This window comes from Scatophagus argus, chromosome 3 (assembly GCF_020382885.2).
Source record: "Scatophagus argus isolate fScaArg1 chromosome 3, fScaArg1.pri, whole genome shotgun sequence".
Classification (NCBI taxonomy): domain Eukaryota; kingdom Metazoa; phylum Chordata; class Actinopteri; family Scatophagidae; genus Scatophagus; species Scatophagus argus.
Genome location: NC_058495.1, coordinates 17,386,555 through 17,404,078, shown reverse-complemented (window position 1 = coordinate 17,404,078; position 17,524 = coordinate 17,386,555). Strand labels below are relative to the sequence as shown.

At 40.5% G+C, this 17,524-nt stretch overlaps 1 protein-coding gene across 1 annotated transcript; it reads right to left on the bottom strand.

Annotated features, from left to right (window-relative positions):
- Positions 1-3,879: 3,879 nt before the first annotated feature.
- On the bottom strand, positions 3,880-7,930 carry LOC124056654 (keratin, type II cytoskeletal 8-like). Its single transcript, XM_046384310.1, has 9 exons — positions 7,490-7,930; positions 6,057-6,265; positions 5,889-5,949; positions 5,685-5,780; positions 5,389-5,553; positions 5,150-5,275; positions 4,828-5,048; positions 4,679-4,734; positions 3,880-4,560 (listed from the first exon to the last, which is right to left on the bottom strand). The coding sequence occupies exons 1-9, from the start codon at positions 7,835-7,837 to the stop codon at positions 4,403-4,405; spliced, it is 1,440 nt and encodes a 479-aa protein (XP_046240266.1). The 5' UTR covers positions 7,838-7,930; the 3' UTR covers positions 3,880-4,402.
- Between the last annotated feature and the right edge of the window lie 9,594 nt (positions 7,931-17,524).

Below are 17,524 nucleotides of genomic sequence, written 5' to 3'. Positions count from 1 at the left end.
TCTGGGGGAAAGCACAACAGCAAACATTTGTTCTATGTGCCAGAAGTTTGCTCATGCTGGAATTATCACATGAAAATCGTCATGTTTACTGACTTGAAAGCATGTAAACACAGATCCATCTTGTGAACACCTGCGTGGGAATTCAATTTAATTTTTTGCAGCAAGGGATTAAAAAAAAACATTTATTTGTCATCACATTAGATTGACTGGTTATAAATTTATGTGGGGTTGTGAAGAAATTGTCATGTAAAGCTCAGTAATTATGTCTTTTTCCTGGACTTTATTGTGACACACACATACACACACACGCATGCACACACATCTCATTACAAGCTGACAATGACACTAAGTGATTTGACCCTCACCCACTCCACATGCAGCACACTGCTTGCCAGTCGTAGCTGCTGATATTCACCGGTATTGATCGAGGTGTCGGGGTTTGTGGAAGGTGTAATGTTTATTGATCATGGTGCTGGGCTCGGGTTAAGGGTGAGGTCAATCATTTCAATTGCTCCTGAGGATTTCTTCCAGCCTTGTGCAAGATCCCACCTCAATCAATAGCTCATTATTGTGTTCCCTCACGCAGTCGTATGGGCAAAGAAAACAAAGGTAATTTTGTATGGAAGGATCAGCCTCCTAATTAACTTTTCTCTGTTGTGTGGTGGCTGATATGCTGCTGTAACACCTGACTCATAAAAAAAAATAAAAGCTGACAAATACACTTAATTAGCATAAGCAAACTGTCATCTTCAGCTTAGACGACTTTGTATGTGCAGCCAAATGGATAGATCATTTTTAGACAAACAAATAAATAATTTTAGCCTGCAGTAATATTTTATCTTTTTTATACTTTTTCATTTAGCTTGTTGCTTGTACTGTTTTACGAGCTGATGGTATATAGTGTTGTTTTTTGAAGTGAAAATCATCATCTTGTCAAGCTTGTTATGATATGATAATGAGTTCAAGTTCTTATCTCACTCTTCATTGAAGGCATAGCTGTCTTTTGTCCTGCAGGCAAAATAACTTTAATGTGAATAATTGAGTATAGATGAGTAGTCTATGATTATATGTAATCGGGCAAATTATTATTATGCTCTAAACACTGCGATGAAAACTATCAACATTGGTGCTGGAAAGTGATTATGAAAATGTGGAAACACAAGGAATTATTTTTGTGTGCGAGTCTCAATCTTCATTTAAGTTTTGCCTCCGGGAATTTTCCAAACCATGAATTAAAATCAACTTGTGTGAGACAGGACCTGTTCAGCTGCCTCACTGCTTTTCTGAATGTCTAGTTAGCAAACAAGTGCAATCATTGTTACCACCAGAGACAGCAGGTGGTGCTGCTTAGAAAAACCTGTTGATCCTGTTGTTATTTTTTTTTTTTTTCGAGAATGTTTAATCAAAAATCACACAAAGCAATGCAAAATTAACAAATAATAACATTTATAGGACCAGATGACTTGCAATAAAAATGATGTGAAAGAACAAGAACAAGTGTTAGCACAGTAAGAAAATCAATTATGTTTTACAAGTATGCAAATGATTAAATTAACGTAAAACAACATTAATGACCAGTAATTGCAGTGTTAGACACACTGACAAACTAATTAATTTTAAAAACAATTACAAATGATTTATCGTTTTTGAAGACAAGCACAACAGTGCTTTCTTTAATGGTTTCTTTATTGCATGCTCGACACTTTGCACGTATCAAAACATTGTTTATGAGTGGTCATATGATTTAATATGCATTTTTGCTCCTCCTGTTGTATTGTTGGTACTTTGACCACTTCCTTTCCTGTGTCTTTCAGATTATCCTGTAGATCAAAGAGTGCAACTTTATGATGGAGGATCATCTTTAAGGGACTAAGAACTAAAGGTGCGTTGCGTTACGTAACTTTTTTTGTGTGTATTCTTCAAACAGGTAGGAAGTCAAAGATGAAGCACATTAATCCAAACTGACTGACTATCCAAGCTTTATGTGCATGTCCTAATACTCTTCTATAGGGTTGTTACTCTGTCCATGGAGGCAACATTACTTGTTTACTGAGATATATTGTTTACTAACGCAAAGAATAGTTAAACATAGGACAATAAGACAAGTCGCCCTCTTTAAAGACAAATTTCCTTCATACGGTACTTTCAGCATCTCTGTAGTTTAGCTGGTGCTTATTGCAGGTTATACTGGTGCACAGAAGAGAACAGCAGCTGGTCCACATGCCTTGCACAAGTGAAGGTTCAAGTATGAGCTGAGGTTGCAGGCTTGTCAGTCAGGATTAATGCAGGTTTATAAAAACAGGAAGAGAAGTTTCCTTGTCTCGTCTTTCTTAAGAAGAGAAGATGCATCAACATGTTCCAACATAAGACATAACCGGCTTTGTGGGAACATTAGTAGTTACAACTAAAGAGTTCGGCATGTTTCCTCAGTATATGTCAACTTTAATTCCCCTGGCATCAAATTCAGTAGTTACATGCAGGATCGCTGCCAATACTCTCCGCCTCGGGTCATGATGATGAAACGTCTCTTCTTGTTAACCTGCCAATACAGATTTTCATTGCACAAGGCACATTTAAAAATATACCACTGGGTGTGTAGAAAATAATGTTACCCACAGGCGCACGTGATAGATGTTTAAGCCCACAAGCATGCACTTCATAAGTTTGCCATTGGTTGTTCTCTGCACTGTGAGAGGTAGGGGGTGTAGTGCTTACTCTGTGTGTCCTGGCTGTGTTTGTCCACCTCTGTGTGGGCAGTGTCCCGGCTGCTTACAGTACACACAACACTTGGCTCAGCCTTGGGTATGATGACAGACTTTGGAATTCTGAAGCCTGCCAGCAACTTAGAAAGTTGCTTGTCTTGGCAGATATCATGTATGCAAATCATGTTTTTCATACTTTAGTCGTTCTTGTGTCCAGTTGATTGTTCATCAGTTGATTTTTTTTTTTTTTTTTTTTTTGACCTCTGATCTACAGTTGATGTTTGTTTTGTTCTTTAATGTCTTTGTCTTCGGTCTTTGACCTCTAACCATATCTTACTTCATTAAAACTATTTAACTTTTAGCCAACAAAAGTTGGGACATGTCTGTGCAAGACTATGGACCCACAATTTCCTGCTATCATCCTAAAGTCTGTGCCGTGTCCCTCTTTCAGGTTGCTCTTTGTGTGTGCCATGTGATTACAGGTCTGTTTGTTAAATTCCCATCCCATCTTGACTCTCTCATTTCACCATGCTTGTAAAAGGGCCACTCTTTTACTTTTCTCTTCTGATAAAGGACATAACAGTAGACAAGCAAGTGGCGCAGTGAAACAGCTGTAATGCCCTTCTGGGAATTCAAAGAGCTGACTATCAGGAGTTAGTGAACACAGGCCAGCTTGGGTTTTAACAGAAAATCATTCATACAGACTGAACCACAACCTCTTCCATCATTCAACCTCCTCAGTAATGTGCTATCAACATCAACAAGCCGCTTTGTAATGACACAGCTGTTGTGCAACACACTACAACCACTATGTCTTTGCAACAGCTAATGTTTGAATCACAATAGATATTGTTATTGGATTAAGTTGGAAGTCTTATTTATTGATAATAAATAAGACTTTGGATGGCTCTAAAACCTTCATGAATCACAATTTTGATATTTTCCAGCAATGATTATTCAGAGTTGACATATTGTAGATGCACAGCAGGCGGACTGCAAAACCAAGCAGGAAGTGAACCGTAGAAAAGTAACAAAACACTGCCCCCGTGTGACTTCTCAGTGTGGAAATTTCATCTTGCTGTTAAAAGTAAAACCCTCCTCAGCTTGAAGCAACCAGGCTGCATTCACCATTTCCTTCCATTCATCACAACAATAGAGAGGGTGAGAGGCAAGACAATTTTAGGTCTCAGACTTATTTTATTTTATTTGATGTCATATCCTGCAACAGTCATGTCGCTAAGAAACAAAATAAATCTGGTTTCAACATAGTTTTTTCTTGAGGGAAAGGGCAAAACTAAGCAAGGAAATATTTTGCAGAGCTGGTAGAAAGAGCAAGTCAGTAGTCAATCTGTTCAAAAGTTAACTGTAAACATGTTAGGGCAAACAAATTTGTATTTCTCCATTGAGTACATATCTTCAAATTCTTTCCTAGCTTAGTTTTAACACTTCATGCAAATGTTTGGGTTTTTTTTTCTTTGTTTCTATATCTTTGGAAGTCAGTGCAGAAAGAAAATGAAAACTTTAGCCTTGCACATTGACCTGGTTTACCTTCAGAAACGCTTATATTTTAGTAATCTGATTTTTGAGATGTTCAGATCTCTTACAGAACACATTTAACAGTATTGCATAGCACCACAAATGGGTCGAGATTTAGAAAAAAATCAGGAGTTTCTGAAGGGGAAGATGGATGGCTCTCCTTTTTAAATGATTCTTCTGGAACTGACTGTTGAGACTGTGGACTTGGTGACAGTACCACCATAGCCGCTGCTTCCACCATAGCCGCTGCTTCCACCATAGCCGCTGCTTCCACTGAAGGATGTGCTTCCACCATAGCCATAACCACCACTACTGGACAGTCCTGGAACACAAAGAAACAGGTAAATATTAACATTTATCCATTCATCTGTCAGTTAGTCTTTTAGTTCAGGTATCACTTTTGATGATGACAATGTATAAAATACAAATAAGAAACATACCTGAGCTGCTGGTCTGCTGCACATGGATGACTGCATTGCCTCCTCCGACAGCCAGTCTGATGGTGGAAAAATAAAGATTTAGTTTTTAACTCAGCTGAAACCAATACTGCAACTACAAAAACTACATAGAATATTCAAGTGTATCCCACCTGTCCTCCTCTCCTTCCAGCAGTTTTCTGTAGGTGGCGATTTCAATGTCCAGGGCCAGCTTGACGTTCATCAGCTCCTGGTATTCACGCACTTGGCGGGCCATGTCCTGCTTGGCTCTCTGGAGAGCTTCCTCCAGGTCCTTGATGCGAAGCTTGGCATCCTTCACTGCAAGCTCACCACGTTCCTCAGCCTCTGCGATCTGAGCCTCAAGGCTAGCCCTCTGTTGAAAATGATGTCACAGGTTGCTCAATAACTGAAGACTCTCTTACACAGTGAAGTGTGTTAATAATGAGGCATCCATGCAAAGTTCTTCAAAAATACCTGTGCCTTGACTGCCTCGATCTCATTCTGAAGACGAGCGATCATGCGGTTCAGCTCAGCGATCTCAGCCTTGGTTGCACGCAGGTCGTCACCGTACTGGCCAGCAGAGCTCTGCATCTCCTCATACTATTATGAAAAATATTAAAAGGTATCAAGAAGATGATCCAGTGTGTTTGAGAGAAGTGTTGCAAGTGCATATTAAAAACACAAAATGAATGTCTGCTTTGCTTTTCACTCACCTTCTGTTTGTACCAGGTCTCTGCTTCAGCCTTGCTGCGGGCGGCAATGTCTTCGTACTGAGCACGCACTTCAGCCACAATGGCATCCATGTCCAGGTTACGGCTGTTGTCCATCTCCACGATGACAGAGGTATCTTTGATCTGGCTCTGCAGCTCACGAAGCTCCTGTAGAACAAATAATTGTTGCACTACAGTTAAAGCTGTTCTTCTTAGCTGATTTACACAATGAGTGGATGATCAGCAGTTTTAATCCAGATGGTTATTATCATGTGATGTTAAAAATTATAGATACGTACAGCCTCATAGACGGCTCTGAGGAAGTTGATCTCGTCCTGAAGAGCATCAGCTTTGGCCTCCAGCTCTACCTTGTTCATGTAGGCAGCATCAACATCCTAGAAAGAAAAGTATTCCATATGTCATAACTGGTCTCACTGGAGGATTAGGATTAAAATCTATCAATCTATCTATCTATCTATTGATCTCTCTTGATGCATTCTTACCTTCTTCAGGAGCACAAACTCATTCTCTGCAGCTGCACGTTTGTTGATTTCATCTTCATACCTGTTGGAGTGCAAAGCAACACTTCAGTACATCTGATCCATTTTGAAAATCTGCTCCCTTCATCACAAAAATGTTCGGACTAGTGACCATGTCATGCAAACACTCACTTCTTCTTGAAGTCCTCAACCAGGTTCTGCATGTTCCTCAGCTCTCCCTCCAGCTTGACCTTCTCACCGCCCAGTCCATCGAGCTGTCTGCGCAGGTTGGCGATGTAGGCCTCGAACATGCCATCGATGTTGGAGCGGGTGGTGGTCTGTTCCTGCAGGAGTTTCCATTTGGTCTCCAGCATCTTGTTCTGCTGCTCCAGGAAACGGACCTGTGGCAACACAAAAATCAGGGAAGATTGTTGGATGCTTCATAAATCACTTTTAAAATAAATAATAAATTTTTAAAAAGAAGGATTAGTGCATTTGTGGAGCGGGTCATTGTGGTATCAGGTTTTAAAATGCCTCACTTTTACCTGCTTGACTGATCAGACAGCCGCATATCTGAATTGCCACACCCTAGTCTTAACAACTCATGACAGAGTATCTTTGTGTGCTTGCTGTTCAAGAAAAAGGAAGCTTCTGAGCCCTTTCAACCAAGTCTTCCTTTTCTTAAAACAATAATTTAATAGGTTCTGTTCTGATCCTTCGCCAACTTGTGTATATGGCTTTAAGCTTCACCTGTTCTATCTCTTCTTTAGCTGACTCATCCTGCAGGCTCTGTTGAGCTATGAGGGCCACACAGTCAGTCCAGTCATAAAAAAACTAGGTGTGGCAGATAAACCGCAGAAGACAAAGCTAACAGGGGATGAGAGCTTTTTCGTGAGTTTTTGTCCAAGTGTTTATAATGGTTAGAGAGCCTCACTCCAGACAGAGGAAATCGCCATAAAGCTTGCATGCAACTATGAGTACGAATGTGTCGTTGTAGCATAAAAAAGAGATGAAATTTGATTTGCTGCTCTTTACATGGCATTCACGTTGTCCGTAATGGCCAGGTGATAAGTGCAGTGTGCAAATGGCAGACTTTGGACTCTATGGGGATAGTGTAGATACACCCCTATTTTCTCTACCAGTCTCCCAGGTAAGGAGTGGGTGAGACTCTGGAATATAATCCCCACCCATGTTTAGATAGTGGGCAGAGAGGCCTAAATAGACTCTGACAGGGCTAAAGGCCAACTGTTGCTTTTGGTAGATTTTGGATGGAGGTGTAAAATATGGTTATGACAACAGACTTTGAGATTTTTAAAGTCTTCCCTATGGTTGTAACTCATTTATCAAACATCACAAAGATAAGATTCACAAGTCACTTGCTTTGTCAGCTTAGTCAGTAAAACATGCTTGAATCAAGTGAGCAGTGCTCAGCATTTTCATTGAACAAATAAAAGTAGACTGCTGTTACTATTCTATATACTTAAGGTTTAAGGTCTAACCATTTCTTTTCAATTACAGGTCAAAGGAGAAAATAAGAGAATCTACTTTTGACAGGCAGGGTCATGAGACCTACAGTAAGTTGTACACAAGACATAAAAAGACACACTGAGCTCACAGGAACCAACCTTGTCGATGAAGGAGGCAAAGCGGTTGTTGAGGGTCTTGATCTGCTCCTTTTCCTGGGTACGGACAGCCTGGATGGTGGGGTCAATATCCAGATTCAGAGGGGCCAGCAGGCTCTTGTTGACTTGGACAGCTGTGATGGGTGCACTGATGAAAGCGCCTGATGTCTGGCCAGAAGAAAAGCCAAGACCACCAGAACCACTGTATGAAGACATACCATAATTACCACCAGCGGTGGAGCCAAGACCACCATAGCTGGTTCTTGTTACGGAGTACACGGAGCCTGGTCCTGCATGGGACCTCCTGGTGCCGCTACTGTAGCTTGTAACTGACTGTGCCTTCCTGTACATGTTTGCAGTGGTTAAGGTTGTCAACTCTGAGCAGAGGAGAACTGAAGATATGCAGGCTTCAAAAGGAGAGCCAAATCCCTCTGAGTGTCTGACTGCAAACTCTGCCTGCTTTTATGGCTGTGCTGAGCAAAGGGGGCGGATCTCCCGCAGTCACTTCAACCTGTACTCTCACTTTTACTGTCCAACCTCGCCTCCACCTCAGCCAACACGCCTCTGGCTCTGAATGACAGGAGTAGCCAATCCTGTAAAACAGGTAGGGAGGGATTGTTGAAAGATAAGCTGTGACACACCCTGCACTGGGACAGGCTGAAGGGGGAAAAGAGTGGAGTGAAAATATGACTAGGTAAAGAAAAGAGCTGCTTAGTGTGTTAAACCTGTAGGCTTCTTAATGGTCACAGCCTAGTGAAATGAATATTAGTCTCTAAAACAGTAGCTGGAGCCAGAATGTGGGTTCACTGTGGTCAAAATGTAATGAAAACCCCTTTTGGAGAGAGAAAAATGTATGCACAGTATTTCCATGTTTAAGACATAATGAATTCCTCATATGAAATGTGTTAAACCTAGACCACTGCAACTTAGTTAACATTTTTCAAAGTCTGTAATTACTTTTAAAAGAAGGGTTCCTGTGTCCCTGCGTGTTCAGTTCTGCTTTGGTGTGTACACGTTTCTCCAGTAGCTGGTCTAATTTAGTACAGAACCAAACAGCAAGGCAGCAGCCCACAGATTTTAACATCTTTCTGCAATACTGCAAAAGTACTCACTTTTCCCTCAGTTTTCCCCAGTTTACTTCCTCTAACGGATCAAGATCAGTTTTTTTCATCAAGTTTTTTGTAAGTTTTGTTTCATAACAACAAAAATATAACCCTGATTTCAAAAATGGTGACTGTTTGTCAGTCACATAAAACACAATGCAATTATTTGCAAATCCTTTTTCAGCCTATATTCAATTGAATACAGTACAAAGATGTTTAATACTCAGATTTTATTGTTTGTTTGTTTTTTTTATAAATATACTAAAAAGACAAAAATATTGGGACACCTGACCATTACACCTACAGTGACTTTAATGACATTGCATTCTAAATACACAGACAGGTTTGCAGCTGTAACAGCTTCCACTCTTCTGTGAAGGCTTTTCACAAGATTATCGAGTGTTTCTGAGGGGGTTTTTGCCCATTCATGCAGTAGAGCGTTTGTGAGGTCAAACACTGATGTTGGACCAAAAGGCCTGACCCACAGTCTCTGTTCCAGTTCATCCCAAAGGTGTTGGATGGGGTGGAGGTCAGGGCTCTGTGTGGGCCAGTCGAGTTCTTCCACATCAAATTCATACAGTCACTGTGTTTTTCAATACAGAGCCAATTGAGGGATCGAAGGTCACAAGCATTCAGTATTTACTTTCAGTCTTGTCCCTTTAATTGCAGAGATTTCCTCATTCTCTAAATCTTTTGAAGGTATTTAAATAAAGAACCTCGCCCCATCTTTGCCTTTCTGAGCCCTTTAGGGATGTTCCATTCATATCCAGTCGTGATACTATCACCTGTTACTTCACCTGTGGAATTCGAACAGGTGTTTCTTGAGCATTCCACAACTTTTGTTGTCCCAGCTCATCTGAAAAGTTCTGCAGGCAAACATTAAATTCAGAATAAACACCCAAACATCCATTGTGGTAAAAGATAAATTTGGATGGACTTGAAAAGTAAATTAATATTAGGAATTCACATAGGATACATTATCAGAGGCTGACAAACGTGACCAGCAGTGAGCTGGTGAGCAGTTACCAACGCAAAAGAATCTTGAGATCCGTAATAGATGTTTAGGTGCCTCTAATCAAAAATACTTAATACTTGCAGGACTAAAAGTGTTGATTTATCACTGCTATCACTATTTACAGTTTCTACATTTTCACTCACCTCCTCTCTATGACTTCATTGCGGTATAAGGACATCACTTTGCTGAATGTGAATGTGTGTTGCACGGTGTAACAGTGACAGTGTAACTTTTGAAAAAAGAAAGGACACATTTCTTCTCCGGGAAACTTAGGTTCATAATCAACAAATCAATTCTGTCCACTCAGAGGTTTTGCTGTTACTTGGTTTGGTATTTTCAGTTTGTTGTGACTAATGGTAGCTAACGTTAGAAAACCCCTTCCCTCCTTGTGCTCCCATTATCATAGCTTAGCACTTTAGCTAAATTCTAAACAGAAGTTTTATCACTGACCCATATTTCTCATGCATAGCTGCAGCAGAAGTTCTGCAGAATTTTCTGTATCACTTTACGGTTTTTAAAATATGCATGGGTATCTCTGCTTTCCAAGACTGAATTGCTTTCTGGCAAAACGAGTTCGTCTTGTCAAAGAGTAAAAGCAAGAAAGTATTCCACAATCATTTTGCCATCTGCATGTCTATAGACTTTCATTTGGTTCATGCATGCACTCAAGCTGTCTGGGATGTTTGTGTACCAAGTCTCCAAGCTACAACCAGCACACTTCCCAGTCGTATAGCTCACGACAAAAACAAAACTACTAATCAAGAACGAATTTGCACCGACTTGACATATTTATGCATTTAGAAGAAGAAAAAGAAGAAGAAGAAGAAGAATCAGCTTTATTGGCAGTATATATATTTTTAGTTTAACCCATCCTTAGTTGAACACACATGCAACACCCAGCAAATTACATGTCGTGAAACACACAGGAGCAGAGGGCTGCAACTATCAAGCTCCCAGGGAGCAAATTGGGGGTTAAGTGCCTTGCTCAAGGGCACAACAGTCGACTAATGGAGTGGGGAAGCATTTTTCGCATTAATCACTCGACCACACCCAAATTTTTTTCCTGCCCGTCCAGTGGGGGAATCGAATTGGCGACCTTCCGAACACAAGCTGCTTCTCCAACTTCTAGGCCACGGCTGCCCCCGCAATTCACTGTATCAGTCCAACTGTAAGTGAATTAAAAACATTTTTTTTCCTTAAAGTTAAATGTACACCTTACATGTAGACTGTAACTTCTGCTGTTTTCCATCTTGAACTGAATTCTGGACATCCATCAGTCATATTCTAGTCAACGTTCTAGACAGCCAAACAAGGATCAACAAAAACAAAAGGCTAGAAAAACATAAACTATTATTAAAGGTTATTCAAGCGAATGCCCCAGGCACAGTTTTGTTTCCTCAAAGTCTTGTTGTGACAGAGACCAAAAGAAACGTCTTTAATGCTGCCACAAGAAATTACATCCTTCAGGCTCACGGTTTTAGTGCATTTTGTCTTGTATTGTCCTTATTCTGGTGAAAACAATCTTGCACATGAATCAGTGACTACGTAACAGATTCAGTGGTTATTTTCTCACTTGATATATTTCGCCACACCCAGTTGTTCCATTCTCAGACAGCACTGCGCTTGTTTCGTCCCTCTGCACCTTTGGTGTAGGTGAGGCCTGCATTCTTTTTCATTCTTCCCCAACTTTTCACATACACATGCCTTTAATTTCTACCGTGGTGTGGAACTTTACCCTAAAGCTCAAGTCTAAAGCTGTCCAGCAGCTATTTAGGGAGAATTTATGTGCTAGTTTTGCTACATACTAACTCTGAAGGACTTTCTGAGAATCTGAGAACTGTGTAACCTTATATCTGTTAATAACCACCCACACACATACAAACACCTGTATCTCTCTAACTGCTTCCTCATGCTGAGCCACATTATAACACCAATACCCCATGCATATATTTGAGTGCCCCATGATGCCAATAAATCAGAATTACGCTACAGCAATGGCCAAGCAATACGTTGTGACAGATGACATGATGTGACCCAGCATTTCTATTACTGAGAGTTGTGATTAGATTAGATTCTCAACCCTTTGTGTCAACAAAGTGTCGATCACAGTCGTTATGGTCTGTATGGTATATTGTCTGTGCTTGTCTGACTGTCACGACTCAAACATGCAAACACCTCAATCACTAAGTTAAAACTTATGTTACCAGATCTTATTTTAGTTTGTGAATCTTAAGTAATAATTGAAAATGTGGGCATGTGTGTCCTCATGCAAGGCAGGGATGGTGAGGCTTCGTGGTTCATGCAGTGTGTAACAAAGCTGCATCCATCTGCTAATGCAATCTGATGGGATTGTGAATTGTCTGAAAGCAGTATTGTAATTTTGCATAGAGGATGCTCGCTCTCTCTCTTTCTCACACACACACACACACCATATAAAAGGAAAAACGCATCTTTCTTTGAATCCAATCAAAGAAAGCTAAGTGATAACCTGAAAATCTTGTTATAAAGTGCAGAAAAGCTGCAGATCCAGATCAGTACGGTGCGAAACAACATAGTCAACATAATTAAAATCTACATTTAAGTAGCTGATGAGTTCTGACAACCTTGTTAGTTTACTCTTCTTGTTGATGTATTAATACTAATGTAAAGCAAATAGTCTTTATGTACAGAGTGAATATGTTTCTCAGGAGAACAAGGATGCCTTCAGAATGAAAGTCAGTGAAAGTGTTTCCTCCTCCACCTCTGGATCTCACATTCTCTCTACAGTCTTTGCTCTCATGCCTGATTTATGTACCATGTGAAGAAACACAGTCACATCAGCAAGAGGCTACATGCTACAGTTTCATGTGTGACTTATGTGCTGAAACTTTGCTCCAACATGCGTCAAAGAATTGTGTTCATTAAAATGCTTCACTTGAATGGACAAAAGTGCAACTTACTTAGACACAGACTTTTATTTTGTACCTCAGTTTTTTGGAATGTCTGCACCAGGAATATCTGCACCGCCGGTCTGTCAGGCGTATTTTTGGGGGTTAAAGTCCAAAAACAAACTGAAACATTAAATTCAGTGCTGAGGAGTTCATTTTAAAAGGGATAACAAGTCGAGAGACATACTATGTCATATACATGTGTCCTAAGCTGATACTAATTTCACTAAGTTCATAACAAAACACTTTTTATGATATGAAGATGATGCAACTGATCCTCTGTGCAACAACCTGACGCACATACAACACACACACACACACAAATTTTTCACCATGTCGCTCTGGGCATCCTTCTACACCTGGGTCTAGTATGTAATTGTTGCAGCTGTTGACATCCACTTCCACTGACTGCACATCGCTAAAAATGCAGTTCATTGCATGCTGTTCAATGCTATTCCATAAGCAGAGTGTCTGTACTGCAGAACAAGCCTCCAAACATACTGGGTAGCTTTTAGGAATGCAGTGCACTTGATGGATTTTGTACCAGCACTAAAATGAACCCGCCCAAAAACACATGAGTATAGTTTGAAAGGTGAAGAACCAACTGAATGAAGGCGTTGGCCCACTCATGGAGATTTCTCTTGAGTAAAAGCAAAAGGGAATTTCACTCATGAGATGTTAAAGGGGTTCCTGTCTCTGGCTTAGGTGTTTCAACAGCTTTGCATTTGGACGCTGAAACCTGTTGAACAGCTCTAATGTCTCGGGGGAATCTTTTTTTGTTTCTTGTTTTTTAAAATGCTATCGCTTAGTTAATATACTTAACATAACATCCACTTTACATGTTAATGCAGCAGTTTGTTAACACAGGAGGGGCCACCAATTGGTGGCCCATTGGTGGCATTTCATTTTTTTTATATGTAATGGAACGTAGTGCATATCTGTCCATCATTGAAAAGATAGCTTTTGCTCATTTTCTTAAAGTGTTGATCAAACCGCCTTCATATCTGCTGTACATCGTCTTTGGGTGGAGCACATTCTTGTCAACAAAATAAAAACAAGCGGAAAAAAAAAAACACTGGTTATAAAAGTCTGAAAGTCATGAATCCTTACAAACGTCATTAGACAGTGACTCTCATTTTTTAAAGAAAAGTTGAGGAAGTAATAAAACCGGTACAGGATTTGACCCGACAAATGTCTCAGAGTGTCTTTCACGTCACGCTGATTGACAAGAAACCCAAGCTCAGCAAGCAATTTAATTTCTGTTGCGCTTTAATGCTCTTTGTATCTTTGTATTTCCAGAATTATTGAGCCTTACAGTAGCATATTCTACACTTAGGCATGTAGCTCTTGAACCACTGGGTGCATAACCTAATTCCACTTATATGAATGTGAATTCAGTTGTTATTAAAGCTACTTGCTGTAATTATAAGAAAACTTTATCTATGAGAAGATGATCCTTTGGTTACAAAAGGAATGTTCAGAGTTCAGGCAAACAGGAGCACAGCATGACTGGATAAACTGGTATCCGGGGTGCTTTGACAGTAAGGAGAGCCTTTTGCTGCATGACTCTAGTGAGCCACCAACTCAAAGTGTTGGTATCTGACAACCTGGGAAAGAGACTCAACAATCATCTATCTTTGTCTGGAATCACTGACGCCCAGAAACACCTCAAACACAGCATGATACTAAGAAAACAAGAAAATACATGCAGAGGGCAGGATATCCGTAGATACAAACACCATCACATACTTTTATTAGGTCATATGTGATGACTGAGAGGGATTTGGGATTATTTTTCCATTACTGCATGGTATACCTTTAAGCACACTTTTATCCAGTGCTACACTCATCTCTATTTTCACTGTAACATCACAGAGGGGGGCTACAGTGTTGTTTCAGTGGAGCCTCATTGCTGGAAAGTTCATGAAATTCAGCAGGCTACTTGAACTGTCAGGTCTGAATGTATAATCAGACCATTCATTGAACATATGAAGAATAATGAGCCAACACAAAAGACAAAATCTGAAGCCTTTGGACACACAAACACACCCCTTTGTGCTTACTTTGGCATCCTCATTGAGTTGTGGGTGTGTTCATCATTAAGGGAGTGCTGCTGGATTGAATTTTAGTCTGGGTTTTACGGTTTCACCACCTGAAAAAGGTACACACCCTTGCACACAACACAGCAGCCGCAAGTCAGGCATGAAACTATCTTGCAGTGGCCAAGTGAAGAGAATGTGGTTAAGTTGCAATGACTGCGTGGAGCACAACAATGGGGATGTCATGAAGCCTCTCAGAGAATGTCTCACCAACAAGCTCATCGACATTGCAGCATTTATTGATTTTACAAAACGCTGCAAAGTCAACTACTTGTTGGCACACTGAAACGTTTTGAATCCCATAGACACAGTTTGTTTAAAAGTCATTGGGAGATATTGCTTTACGATTCTGGACTTTAACACCTTGCATATAACCTACACACACACACACATACACACCGCCTTACTATAAGTGTGTGAAGAAGTCATGGGAACTCTGGCACAAACTGCAGTCAGACTGGATGAGTCACTCGTTGTCAGACGGGGGAGCTCATGTAAATTGTCTAGCCAAATAAAAGCCTAGCAACAGAATCGAACGTTGGCTTGCGTGAGCAGGCGTTTTACAACATCTGCTTTTGCATGAGGTCACGTAGTATCTGTGTATCTGTGTGTATCTGTGTTTTTTCTGGTATTGTGTGTTTATTCATTAAACATTTGTGCCGCGTTAATCATCGTCGTGCCTATGGCGAGGACGGATTAAAAATAATTACAGTAGGTTTCACAGATTAGCTAAAGAATGCTAGAAAGCAGCTGTGTGGCTTTATGGTTGGTGATGTTTGTCTGTCGGGCTACCACATTTATCCAAGCAGAAATAGCTCATAAACTATAAGATGGACTGTCATGATCTTTGCGTGAATATTTAAGATCCCTTGAAGTTACTTTTAAATGACTCTGGCAAGCCCCTGATTTTTCATTTAGCATAATTATTAGGTCAAAGTCACACTTTGCCCAGCACTTTTGTTTATGACCAACTGGACTTTCTGGGACATCTGCCCACCAACAGACACCACTGCATTGTTTTCTCCAAATACTTTGATTATTGTAAATCATTCCAGTTTCCTTTAATTCCCGACTTAAACCAGGCTGTATATTAGTTATCAGCTTCTTATGTCAAGCAGTTCATGGTCCGAAGTGCTCATCAGTCCCTGCAACATACAGACGACTTGTCTAAGCAGGTCTGCTCTGCCTATCACCTATCCAATCAGAGGTTCAGTACTGGCCTTCGCCTCACAGTGACTCAATGCAGCTCACTGCAGAAGTCATGCACACATGAATCAGCCTACACATATTCATCACTGATTTCAGTAGTTAAAAAGAGTTCAGTCTCCTGCCATATGCTCTTTCCATACTCTGAAACTTATGGCTGACAGCAAAGGTTGGAGTCATGAAAGGTGTGGTTACACAGAAGCTGCTCAGTCAACACGGTCATGGCTTAAAAGCCCATACAGGGTGAAACCTGTTCAGTGTTCCCACCGGACCTCCCAGTCATGAGAGCTCCCTGAGTAACCAACATGACAAAACAGTTTGTGGGTCATGTTTTCACGTTTATTTGTGAGTATTTACACTTTACTGAGTCCCAGCTTTCAGTGCGCTAACTAGCGCTATCTAATGCACTTAGGGTGTTGTCTTGCTGTTTGGAGTCAGAGCTTGGAGTAAAGCTGAAGATGAAAAGGAGAAGTGTTTGACAATCCTGAAACAATGGCTTATTCAGAGAAGACAACTCATCACTCTTTCCTGTTCATGACGACATTCCCTTCCCACAGTTCACTATGGCAGATGTGTAGTCACTGTATGTTATTGTTGCTGCGGTGCCTAGCAACCACTGTCTTATTATTACATACTCATCAGCTGTGTGCAAATGAGGCTTGGGCACTCAGATATAACTGCCACACTGCGAGAAGTTACACAATAAAGATTTTATTTGTTTTTACAATTATGGTGTCAGCATTACAATAAAAGCAAAAAACAAAAGAGAATTGCAGCCTCTAGCAGCAGACTGCATGGCAACACAAATCTGAAGAGGTGAAAGTAAAGTGATCATGTGTCATCAAACCACCCCACCCTTTACAGGTTTACACTTTCAGAATGACACTTTTGATAGTAGGAAATTATTAACTTTTGCTCTTAATTCACAGTTCACAGCCGACAGGATGCCACAGTTTTGCTGCTGGCACACTCATCGGTCACCATAACACCTGATTCACACAGTGTTCACGGAGTTGAAGAAACAGGGGCACAGGAGAAACATATTTTTTTGTTGTTCCAAAAAGAGTTAGTATTCAGACATTTCCAAAGCATTAAATTATCCACTATATGGCCAAAGGTATGTAGACATGAATATCCAAATACCTGTGATATGTAGTGCTACAGGCCTCCTCTAGGATAATCTTTTTGCTGAACTTGTGTTTGAAAGCTTATTAGTCTGTTGTTGGGATCTGTTGTTAACATTAGCTGGCTAGATAGTCAGGCATCTCACTAAAGTGAAACTAACTAGCTGGCATCCTGATAGATGGCCTCTGTTATATGAAGCGTGACCACACAGGAACTTTCTGTCAGATGATGTCTACGGATGAATGACATTGAACTACAAGCAATCCACGAGTAATATCGTCTCATTAGCCATTTCACTCTTCTTCCATCTTCGCATGGATTCAGCTTCCTGTTCAGCTTCCTCAAGTTGTTGACATAGTCAAAGGACCCCTGTGTTGAACAAAGTTTTTGTCATAAAGACAGATCACCGACTTCACCACACTCCCACACTCTCACAACCACAGTCAGTAATCTTGGTGCCATATAGTGTATATATACGTATACATATATATATATATATATATATATAGCAGAAAATACAGAGGTCACTTCAGTGACCTCAGCAGCTCCTCGTCATATCAGCC

Bases quoted from the DNA above. Each gene is read 5' to 3' on its own strand.
- LOC124056654 (XM_046384310.1), bottom strand. From the start codon at position 7,837: ATGTACAGGAAGGCACAGTCAGTTACAAGCTACAGTAGCGGCACCAGG. The intron at 5,049-5,149 runs GTATTTTTGAAG...CATTTTCAACAG, and splicing joins TCGAGGCAGTCAAGGCACAG to AGGGCTAGCCTTGAGGCTCA. The intron at 4,561-4,678 runs GTATGTTTCTTA...TTTGTGTTCCAG, and splicing joins GCAGCAGACCAGCAGCTCAG to GACTGTCCAGTAGTGGTGGT.